The following is a 12,494-nucleotide window of genomic DNA, read 5'->3' as shown; positions in this document are numbered from 1 at the left end:
CCATAAAAGAGACCCAGTTTGGGAATATTTTAATGAAGTTCCTCTACCTATGGGTAAGGCAGTCATGCGTGCAAAATGCAAACACTGCAACAAAGAAATGCAAGTCCTGGTAGCCCAAATGAAACTGTAGATAGTTCATCTTGCAATAATTTCATAATTATCTATGTATTACTAGTAGTATAACCAAATCAGTAATTTTTTGATATACCTGCAAAACTAATCTGAAAAGTTATTATTCTAAAAATGAAAGCTTTATCTGGTTGTAAATATTATCAGCAAGAATTAGTCTTTATGTAGAAAATCATGATTTAAATGTAGTTTTACTGACTAGTGATTTAAATTGTGATTTAACAGTCTACAGACTAGAGATTTAAACTGTGATTTGAATCAATTTGATTTAAATCCCCCCGATACTGTGCAAGATGGATTGAAGGATCTTCACTTCTTATAAGGCAGCTTCGTACATTCAAGTATCTCTCATGCCAGCACAACGCGTTCCTTGTGGTTGTCCAGAGACAGACCTACACATTGTGGCCTCTATTCCAACCAAGTAGTTCTGACGACTTAAGGACATTTCAAGTTTGGAAAGAAGGGGTGGTGATTTCCACCAATTCCTCCCCCTCCAACACATTGAGGCCCCGACATTGTTCCTGGGGATCAGTGGACAGGGGATGAAGTAGGGAGTCTGCAATTGGGGGAGGATCCATGGAAATTTCTGCCCACTCTTGTGAGAACTTAAGCACTCTTAAGCTTTTTGGACTGCATGGCTGGCTAAGCGTACCAGCACAGATAATGTGGATCTTGCCTGTTGGAGCCACTGTATGGAAGGATTTTCAGTTTTTCACATCAAAGTTTCACATCCATATCTAAACAGCCAAAAAATCATTAAAAAGCTAATAAGGGAGAATTGGCCTGTAGGAATCACTTTAATTAGCCACCGTAGCAAGAGAATGTATTTGCATGTGAAATGTGAAAAAGGGGATTTTTTTTACTTCATTTATACCCCACTTTTCTCCCCAACAGGGACTCAAAGTGGCTTACATCATTCTCTTCTCCTGTACTTTTATCTTCACAACAGCCCTGTGAGGTAGGTGAGGTTGAGTGTATGTGACTGACCTCAGGTCACCTAGCAGGCTTCCATGGGAAAATAGAGATCCAAATCTGAGTCTCCCAGGTTCGAGTGTGACTCTAACTGCTATATTGCACTGGCTCTCAAATCTAACCTCCTTTCCACTGAACGTGTGTTAATGGATGGAGCTTGTAGCGTTAGCCTGTCTTTGGTCTAGTTTTCCTGAAGTCTTGGATTCTCTTTCATTTCGGTATGAGTGGCAGGACCTTCTTCCCTTTCTGGCAAGCATAAAAACTAATGGCAGTATCCACATGGACCCTCAAATCATGGACCCTGTGTTGCTAGGATGGCAGTATAGACCTTTGCTTTATGCCCATGTTACCATCAGCCGATCTGAGGATCCTCATTGCCAGATATTATGTATGTCAGCTTCTGAGTTTAAAACCAGTTCCAAAATTGATAGACATTGTTCCTGAACTGAGATTCAACAGGAAGTAAACAAGATTCAAAAGAATAATACATCACAGTTTCCCCTCTTTTAATAGAGGGGATATTTTAATGTCACTAGACATAAGCTCAAGGATGCACCTTTCCCTGTAACGCTCTGAAGGGCCCCCTGCTTTGCTCATAGTAAAATGGTAGATTTCTCCCATCCTTTCAACATATGCTTATTCGCAAAAAGGGGATTTCATTCCATGGTAATGAGAGTACAAAACTGGAGCAAGTTTATTACACTGAATTAATATACTGTGAAAGATTGGAGTCCTTGCGTGTGCGATGTTTAAAATAGTTTGTGTGAGGGGAGGGTTGTCATCTTTCAACCACCCAGTGATGCTTCCTTAATAATGTAGGGACCCTGGGACAAGGAGATATTTTGCAGATGCTGTTTTCAACGAGAATTTCCCTGCCACAATACTTGCAAAGAAGACGGGGATTTCCACTTCCTCTCCTGGAGCTTTCCGGAGTCCCTGGAATTCTTTCCTCTGTTTGCATGCCTTCTCTTCAGGCTTAACCAAGGAGCAGCTTTAATCCAGAGCAGTATTCTTTCGACAGATTCTCCTCATAATCTGCTTAGTCTAGGATGCCTTTTGGCCTAAATCTCTCAGCATTTGGGTAGAAACTGGCTTGCAATTCTGTGTGTGGCTGGCTTGTTGCACCCTTTTTAAACCTTAGAATTGGTGGAACAAGATGCTTCTTGTCACTTGAGCACAAATGTTCTAAAGGAACAGAACTTCCTTCACAAAACAGCCCTTTTGCTGTCCACCCAAGAAACCAAACTGTAGCTCTCCTCTTTCCACAGGCCATAATGGTCAGTCCCTGACCTCTTTCCAGTCAGTCATGTTTACGTTAGATAATGGGTTAATCTCTCGAAAAGGGGGCTTTTTACAAATGTAGGATGACACATCCCTTGTGGGTTAAATACCCTCCCAGCTTCCAGTGGTTAGAACACCCACAAAATAAAGGTATCTTCTCTCTGTTCTACTGAGTACTTTCAAATCAGATCTCAGTAAAAGCTCACCTAAATATATAAATGCATTCTTTCTGGCTTTCTTCCATTTCCAGTATTGCAGTGTCTGCACATTCACTCAAGCACACTTCAAACTTTTTTTTCTTACCTACAAAGCAAGAAACCTGCATACCCCATGTAATGACTGCATGCATACATGGCTCACTGGGACATCCATGCAAGTGTTGATCTGCGTGCAGAGGGTTGTTGCAGAGAGAGCCAGGGCACTGGACTAGGATCAGGAAAACTCAGTTTCAAATCCCCATTTGGACTAGTCCCTCTTTCTCAGCCCAACCTATCTTGCATGGTTGCTCTGAGGATAAAATGGAGGAGGGGAGAACATGTACACCACACTGAGTTCCTTAAAGGAAGGGCATGGTAAAAATGTGACAGACAGACAAGTGTCACAGTGTTCATGTGAAGAGTCCCATATTCTCTCCACTCATCTACTTCATAAGTGCACCAGTCCTAAGTAAGTTCATCAAAGGATGAAGCATAGCCTCTAACTGGTACCCTAGTACTTGTGTACACTAGTATTATGCTTGGGTTGTGCATAGGTTACCAACTCCAGATTGGGAAATTCCTGTAGATTTGGGGAGCCCGGGGAGGACAGAGTTTGGGAAGGGGATAGACCTCAGTGGGGAATAAAGCCATAGAGTTCAATCCCCTCCCCCAAAGCATCTGTTTTCTTTGGGGAACTGATCTCTATCATCTGGAGATCTCTTGTAATTCTGGGTGATCTCTGGACCCCACCTGGAGGTTGGCAACCCTAGTTCTGCATAGTATTGCTTTGTCATCGGTTTCTGGTGTGTGAAATTCAGCAAGATTGTCATGTTTGGTGACAACACTGTGATACTCGAAGCAACGTGGGAAGCAAAATGTAAAAATGTACATTTTTAAATTAGTTGTGTGGAAACATGCATTTAATATTTCTGTCATTCACTGGTGGCATTTACTGGCCACCAGCCCTCATGGAAACAACTTGCAGTCACAGTAATCGCTTGTCATTGGTATGCTGCTTAGCCATGACCCACATACTAAGCACAAGTATAAAACTAAATGAGAGCAAAATGCTGTTACATGTATAACCCCACCCATCAGCTCTTCTGTAACAGACTTGAAAGTTGCCGTACTTAATCAAAGCATCTTCAGAGAGAGGCTCAAGTATAAAGTTGCTGAGTTGTAATTTGCATGCAGGTTTGATGCAATCAGATGTGGATTCCGAACAGGCTGGGAATTACCACCAGGCTCACTACAAAAAGAAATTTGCCCCCTCTCAATACTGGATCTTGCTTTGCCAGATCATCAGTAGTTGGGAGTGACCCACTCCCACTGGATCACCGTCTCGCTCTCTCTTTTTTTTAAGTGGGTTATGTTTCCATTTGTGCTTTGCATAGTGATGTGACTCACTTATCTCTTCCATTTCTGAGCCTTTTATTCTGCCCTTACTTTGTTATGTTTTCTGTCTTCTCTCCCTGTTCTCTCATTACAAACCTTATATGGATATGAAGGTGGGATGTAGCCACAGTAGTCTTTAAGGTACCCCAAGACTCATTTTTTTAAACTTTTCATTACCAAAACAAACCATTTTATGTCATTCTTTTATAAGGTCTAAAACTATTCAAAATTCTCTTTACAAGAGGCAACAGTGTCCAGTTCCTCCAGCACAGGGACAGAGGCCAAGGCTGTCGCACCCTCCATGGTTCCCTTCTTCTCTGGCAGGGTCTTAGGAGGGCCTCAGATGGTCCTAGAGGAAGGGGGTTTGCTTCAGTCCAGCTCCCTCTCTCTTAGGTCTGTTTGCATCCTGTCCCTTTTGTAGTCTTCCCTGGCTCTTCTTGGATCTGCCTTTTGAAGGGTTCCGTGGGGGAGGGACATCCCCGGCTTTTCCTTCCTCCAGTCCAGGGGCTAGGCCCTGTAGGCTGTCAGGAGCCAGGGCCAGTGGGGCTTCCCCCTGGGTCTGGGTACATAGTGTTCCCCTCCCCAACCTCTTCTATAGGAGCTTGCCTCCAGCCTGCTCTCAGGCTTAGTTCCTTTTTCCCATCCCCCAGATACTCTCTCCTAGACCTGGCCTCCCTTTCTAGACCTTATTGTATTGGGCTGGGACCCACCCTGTTCCCTTTGCTGTCACCACACCCCCTGGGGGATTTTGGGAAGCCTTTGGGCCCAGCTGAGGCCTTGGCATATTGCTAGGCTACTCCCTTGGCTGGGCAGCCTTCAATGAGCCCTGATGCTTCCAAGCCTTCCTGGCTCTTGCTGCCTCTTCCGGCAGCTTCCCTGCTGTCATCTCCTGTGACCACTCTGCTGCCGCAGCTTGCTTTGGCCAACCCAGCTGCATTGGGCTTCTGCAGGGCTCCTCTTGCTGCAGCTGGCCCCAGGAAGCCACCAACCAAATTGGTAAGTGCAGGGGCAGGGGTGCCTCTGAACAAACAGTATTTTAAAGAGTGTGATGAATATTGCACAAATAGTATTGGACTAGCAAGCAACTCTTTGTGGAATCTATGACTTAAACACAGTTTTCTTCAACAGGTCAGTTTGAGGTCTTCAGTAAAATGGGCTCCAAGCATTCCTACCTTACACTTGTTTCACATTGCTTGACTTTGTTTTCCGCTGTTTGGAGCTACTCTCTTGGGGCCGTGTTACAACCAATGTAAGGGTGCACATGTGGAGCATGCCGCCTAACACTATCATGTGAATATCATACATATGTTTATTTTGCCACACATATGGAGGAAGTGGGAAAGAAGGCTTACCACAAAGAGGAATGTGGAACTGGGTTTGAGGGGCATATGCCATTGAACATCTCTTTGAGTCCTAATTCCCCCTTTGGATCCAAACTTCCAGACTATACAGTATGCTTCTGTCCCTGCTGCTGGTGTTTGTTCGTGGCACACATGCATAGCTCTTGCCCCCTGTTAGTATTGAGAGGCGCATGCACTTCTCCCTTCCCAAAAGTGACTTCTCATGTACATCCTGAGTATTGGCCAGTATGCAGGGATCCTTTCGCAGGGCCTGTTATGTGTCTTTCTGGTCTGTATGTATCACACACACTACACACACTTTATAATTAGACACATTGATTTGAGAGAATCTTCCCATTCTCCCTTGAGCAGATTTATCAGTCTGGACTTCGATAGTGTTCCTTACTATAAATAAAACCCTACTATTCATATTCCATCCTCTTCTAACCCACCTTTCTCTTTTTTCCCCTAGTGCTTCTGTTGGCATCGGTTTCTATGGCAACAGTGAAACCAATGATGGGGTTTATCAGCTGATCTATGCCCTTGATAATGCTAATCATACCCTCTCAGGGATTGATTCACTGGTAAGAAATCTACAGGGTTGATTTGTTTGCCTTCATCTGGGGCCCACAGAATCTGTGCGAAACTCAACAGGTGGCAGCAGGAGAAAAAGCATTAATTGTAATTACTCTTCCTGGACTACGCAAAAATGTGAAGCATCAGTTGTTGAAGCTTTTTTACCTCCGTCTTGTCAGAAGTTTGATCTCTCTCCTACATAGGCTGTCTTCACTTGAAGAGTCTGTGCCTCTTCAGTGAGCAACTTTTATTCTGTGTGAGAAAGAGATGAGAAGGTATGTGGAGAGCAAAACGCTTGTGATCCTTGTTCCTTTCCCATCAATATTGTGAAGAAAGCTGCTGCTGATACTTCTCTCTTTCTGAGGCCAGCGCTGCAGCTGGGTGGCAGTCTGATGATGGAGTGAGGAAGCTAAGGCTCAAGGCAAGGGTGGAGCTTAACTAAGGGAGAAAAATGGCTTCTCAATGGAGCTCAGGAAAGGAATCTAGAGTTTGGTTCTTGGGTCTCTTACAGGATCCTGTTGTCATTCCCCCTTCCCCCCTCTTCCAGGAAGTCTTGGTCCCCTTGCCTGCCATTCTGCGAGGCTTCCCCTTTGCTGTAATGGCTCGCCCACCCACTGCCCTCCTGGATGGGTTTGGGCCAGCCTCCCTACTGGACTCAGAATGGGAAAGAGAGGGGGTTGAGTCATCCAGGTCCTCTTCCTTCTCCCCAAGTGAGCTCACCTTTACACCCTCTCACTCTCTGGCCCTATCTGTTCCACTCTGTTGTTCCTCATAGGACTGGCTTGGAAGCCTCCCTTGCCCACCCACCCCCCGGGCCTTGGCCCCAATCAGGGTTCAGCCCACCTCTTCCTGGAAGTGATAAAAGGAGGGTGGTACCTACTCTCAGAGCTGTCTGTCCTTTGCTCTACCTCCTGGGCTTTAAAGGTATTAGGCCCAGCCTCCCTCCTCCATCATCATCTTACCCTGGCCCTTCCTGGCTACTGGCCTTCACCCCTATAGGCCACTGCTGGGCTTTCCAGGTCTCCAGCCTCTTCTCTAGCAGTGGTGGGAGGCACTATCTGGTTGGGGCCTATCACTGCCTGCCCTGTTGAGCTGGCCACTGCTCCTGGATTCCCTACTGCCTCCCTCTCTGGGTAAGGTCCCTCAGGGCACTGAGGTGTTTCTGTCTTTCCTACTGGAAAGGTGACTAATTCAGACATGGGAGCCAGCCCTGGATAGTCTCAGTCTTCCACTGCCCACATAACCAAAATCTTCCTGGACCAGAGAAAATTGCTACCCTTCAGATGTGCTTATCTTGATCAGCCCATCAGATTTGGATGTTATCAGTTTATGTTAGGGTTGCCAGCTCTGGGTTGGGAAACACCTGGAGATTTAGGGGGTGGAGCCTGAAGTGGGTAGGGGTGGGGAAGGGATGGGATGGGAAGGACCTAAGCAGGGTATAATGCCATGAAGTCCACCCTCCAAAGTAGCCATTTTCTCCACGGGAACTGATCTTAATCATCTGGAGATCAATTGTAATAGCAGGAGATCTCTGGAGATCAATTGTAATAGCGGGAGGGTGGCAACCCTAGTTTATGTAAAGGTAGTTTTCTGGCCACCATGGGTTGGATACCATCTAACTTTTCCCCCAACAGAAGGGGAGATATAATTTCTGCTAATTCCCCCTGCCTTCTGCTGACCTGATTTGCCCCTAATGCCATTCCTACAGGTCTCTTGTTTCCCAGGAGTAACATTTTGAGGAGAGCAATGGATTATTGTGGGGTGGGGGGAGGCAGGAAAGTGTGTTTCTGCTGATGGAAGTGCTTCTGTTAGCAAGAAAATAAGCTTGGAACCAACCACCTTTTATGTTAATTAATTATTCTTCTGAACAATTGCACACAGTGTGCAATAACATAAAGAACTGGCTTGAGAGGCATCTTTGTAATCCAGTGGAATTTATTATTGTAATTTTATGAATTGTTTGTTATATTTGTGAGCTGCCCTGAGCCCTGCTTTGCTAGGGAGGGCAGGATGTAAGACTAATAAAATAAATAAATAAAATCTGTCAGTTTCAATGAAGGATTGTACCCAAGGCCTCCTTTAGAAGACAAGTGAGAGGTTGATGAATCTGTGTGTGTGAGATGTGGCCATTTCTTTTTTTATTTTATAATAATAAGATACAAAAAATATAGAAAATAGAAAACATACAAAAATACACAAAAATTAAAAAATACAAAGAGTACAGTAAATAGAAAGACAAATAAATATAATAAATCATACTGAGTTTGTTGCTATACATATAATTAATCTAGCATGCTAAATTTGCTGCTAAACAGTTAATCTAGTTTACTTGCCCCAGAATACCTAACCACCACCATCTGTGCAGTCTTTAATAGATCCAAGTTACAACTTTCTGTTCTACCTTTCTAAAGAGACAGTTCATTAAATATATAAGCCTCTGTATTCCTCCTGTCGCTTCTATATTTAACTCTTTCCATCCCACTATGTTACTAATTTCTGAATGTTTTAACTGTCCTGTATTTATACCATCTTATTTGTAGCTTCTAGCCATTATACAAAACATATAAACTTGATTGGTCTGCAGTTTCATCTCAAAAGATGTGCATCTCACCGGTCCATCTTTTCCTTCACATCGAATTTCTACTTGATTTAGCTGTCTCTTATTTGTAATATCTAAACATTATGTAAAACTGTATTTTTAATTAATCTAAAATTTCAACTCCAAAGATGTATATCTCTCAGATCTCATCTTTCCCCTAACATACAATAATTCTTTGCTTGGCCTTCTGTTCACATAGTTTAACAATTTTGCCATCACCACATATTCTGCAAGTTTCCTTTTCTATGTTTGGGCATTCTTCTGGTTTCCATTTTGTTGCTAACACAAGTCTGGCAGCTGTAGTCATATATTTAAACAGTTGTTCTAGGGTTTTTGTGATGCTTGTTGGTACAATTCTTAACAACATACCCTCTGAGTCCATTGAGAATTTAGTTTTTTGAATTATTCGTATTTCTGCAGGGATTTCCTTCCAATACTTGTTAATTTTTTTGCAAGACCACTACATATGATGAAATGTTCCTTCATTCTCCTTGCATTTCCAACACAGTCCTCTGTATTCCTTATTCATCTTCTGAATGTCTTTAGGTGTTATATACCAATCTTATACCAATTTTCTGTCAACTATTGGCTGGCTGTAAATTGTATTCCTTTTGATCATAGTGTCTCCCATTGTTGCATCAATATCTCTTCTCCTAAATTCTGCATCCATTTCACCATACATGTTTTGACTTGTTTGGATTCAGTGTCATATTTAAGGAATAGTTTGTAGGACCTTCCCAAAAGATGATCTTTATATTGCTCTTTCAGCTTTTCAAAGTCAGCCAGGTCTCTTATTCTTTCACTTGTGAGCAGGCAAACTTTTCTTAATCTTGAGACTAAAAGTAAATGAGCCATTGCAAATTTTTATTCTCTTCTTTGATCATCTGCCACGTTTTGATTTTTCCTTTATTGATCATATCTTGGTATATTATATAATCATTGTGTTTCCTTAATGATCTACCATAGTAAACGTCTATAGTTGTGAAGGGGATGGACTTAATCTTCTTCTGTTGAGCTCCCATATCTTAATTGGACTGTGATTAAATGATCTGTGTTTTATGTTATTTTTGTCCCTTGTGTTTTCTTAATTCATAAGTGGTAATGCAATCTTTCTTTCATGTCCGATTTTTCTAATTTTGTTAGCCTTGATTCAGGATTTTTAATTCAATCTGATATCCAAACTAAACCTGCTGCTTGATAATATAATTTTATATTTATATTTAGCTCTTCTTCTTTTTTTAAAAAAAAATTTTTTTCCACCCACAGGCTCACAAAGTAGATGGATTCTAACTGCTAAAAGATGAGGATGGAAATAGGGTTCATTCAGGTTATGGTGTTGATGCTTCATTGACCCAAGCATCAGTGAATAGTGGCAGCCAACTATATAAGCCGCACTTGTTTGCATGTATGTTTATTTGAATGGTGTTTCCTTTCTTGTATGCTGTGGGGCTAGGCTAGGACAGTATCACAAGATGGTTTGGCACTAGTACTGGACTGAGAGAACACAGTTTTCTGGTTACAATTATTTTAAAAAGTATTTGTCAGCAATGTGAGTTCCTGTCAAATTGCAATAGTAGGGGCTTTGTAGAAGCTCTTAGAATGGAACAGGCTACTTTGCTTTGAGTATCTACTCAACATGAATTGACACAGATTAATTACCCATAATTAATTACCCATAACATGCTTCAACCATTTTCTGTCACATAATGGGCACTTCGTACAAAAGTACACTTTGCCTACTATTTTAGTGCATTTATAAGTGAAATGATGATTCTAACTTCCCTCTTGGAATATTTTGAGTGTAGAATGGAGGGTGGTAATTCTTACTTAGCGTCTCAAGAAAAGGAATGTAATTTTATGTGCCCAAGAGAGACTTCAGCCAAAATACGGGGGTTTTGTTTGTTTGCTTGTAATAATTGGAGGAATCTCTTTGGCCTGTCAAGATAGAAGGCTGGCCAAGTTGATGTTGGCTATCCATTCTGCCCATAGGAAATCTGAATATGCAAGAATACTAGCCCATTTGTTCTCATAGATCTGTTATTACCCTTTTACGACAGGTCTCTGGCACTGCTACACAGATGAAGGTAACTTTGGAGCAGCATATGGCTCGACTGAATGAGATCTTTGCCATGCGCGGTGACTATGTGCAGACCCTCAAGTTCATGCAGCAGATGGCAGGCAACATTGTCTTGCAGCTCTCAGGGCTCCCTGTTTGGGAGGGCGTTACTATACACCTGTCTCAGGTGACTACTGAAATCAGCACTGTGGAGTATTACAGGTAAGAAAGAGTGGATTTCACAGAGGAAGAGGGGCATGGTTGATCAGGAGTCCTGGATGAGTTGCTTTGTGCATTGATTGACCATGGGAGCCAATCAAGACCATCTCCATAGCGGAAGAGAAGCCTTCTGGGTTCATGAAACTACACTATCATCACACAGGATGTGGTACTCTTTTTCTCCACCTCACCCCATGGACTCAGTCTAAAGGCTTTGTGGCTTTTGGGGCGGGGGCTGGGAAAATAACAGGACTGGTATATTCACAGAGAGTGCTGGAAACCTGCTGCCACTTAGGGCACAACTACATGAGACCGTGTCCCTGGGTTGGACCTGGGAACACCACCACCATTTGAGTAAGTAACAGGGGAATTTCTTTAAAAAGCCCCTTGTAGCCTTTTCAGCACTTAAAAAGGTGCGCTGAGAGGGGGACAAGAGTTCCTGGTCCCACTACATTGCGGGGCCCATTAGGATCAGGCCCCCGTAGCTATTTAAAATCTCCCCCGTTAGGCCCTCAAATGGTAGCAGCATCCCAAGGTCCACCCAAATACATCATCTCTAGCTCTGCCCTTAGACTTACTCTGTGGGGTAAGGAGCCACTTTCTGAAGATCGTTTATTTATTTCATTTAACATATAGTCATGCCACCTTTCCACCCAGCTTAGGGTCAGCAAGGTGGTAAACCTTCAAAACTCTTAAAACAAGTTTTTGAAATACATAATACAAAAAATTAAGTGAAACACATATATAATTGCATTTATCATTGATTAACTATCTTTTCATATGCATCTTTGGAGTGGCTAAAGAACTGTAACATTTCTGTCATATTGATAGTTGGTGGCAGTGCAAAAGGGGGTTCTGGTTTGTTTTGGTCATGGAGAGTACAGAATCAGACAGTTGTCCCCCCATCTATGAAAGGAAGAGGTAAATTCTGAGTGATTGTCACCAACCTACTTGACTCCTTTTGCCTGAATCCTATTTGAAACTTTCACACTGTAATATATTTTTTTCAAAGTGAGATTCTGGTGGAATGCTGCTACATCAGAATTCATATGCAGATATCATCAGATGGGCTCAACAGAGACTGGGAGTGACTGGAAGTGAAAGTAATTCATCTTACTATGCCAGTTGGGAGTGCCCCACACCTGCTCTGATTGAATCCTGTTTTCTTTTGGCTGGATTTTCCTTTGTCCTCTGCATAATAATCTAGCATACTATGTCTTGCATTGCTGGGCCGTCTAGCCCCACTTTGCAATAACAAAGTGTTTCCCTGTGTTTCTGCCAACTGTGGGGAACACTTCACCCATCCACCAAAAGTGGGCTCTTTCCACAAAACCTTATGCCACAATAAGCGGCTTGAACCTTTAAGGTGCCACAAGACCCTTCATGGTTCTGACTGCAACTGAGTAACAGCACTGCTCTCTGTTACTGGAACAAAGTCATTGATATTATTATGTCGGAATGCTTGTGCCCACCTTGGTCTGAAGGATAGGGATTGCAGCTAAGTCATGACCCTTTTCTTGTCTGTGAACCCTCCAGAGAGTTCTTTTGTCAGGCTTCGTTGGGTGGGGTGACAAGATGTCTGGAATCTTGTTCCTTCAAATGCACTGTCTGTCTCTTCTCCCCCCCCCCCCCATTTTCAAATACATCACCTTACCACCTCCGAAGCTGCTCGGAGGGCTTTTTTCAAAGGCAAGGCAAACACACCAGTATCCTCTGGGTTCAGTGACACC

At 42.9% G+C, this 12,494-nt stretch overlaps 1 protein-coding gene across 2 annotated transcripts in view; it reads left to right on the top strand.

Moving 5' to 3' along the window:
- The window catches only part of TTYH2 (tweety family member 2), an 85,775-nt gene that overhangs the window by 45,059 nt on the left and 28,222 nt on the right, over positions 1-12,494 (top strand). For both annotated transcript variants that reach the window (XM_056855523.1, XM_056855515.1), the window contains exons 3-4: positions 5,787-5,898; positions 10,547-10,767. In XM_056855523.1, coding sequence (XP_056711501.1) covers positions 5,787-5,898; positions 10,547-10,767 — 333 coding nt within the window. The remainder of the gene's footprint in view (positions 1-5,786; positions 5,899-10,546; positions 10,768-12,494) is intronic.

Source organism: Euleptes europaea, chromosome 1, assembly GCF_029931775.1.
Source record: "Euleptes europaea isolate rEulEur1 chromosome 1, rEulEur1.hap1, whole genome shotgun sequence".
Taxonomy (NCBI): domain Eukaryota; kingdom Metazoa; phylum Chordata; class Lepidosauria; order Squamata; family Sphaerodactylidae; genus Euleptes; species Euleptes europaea.
Note: the sequence above shows the minus strand (reverse complement) of the source record. Positions and strands in the feature narration are given on the sequence as shown.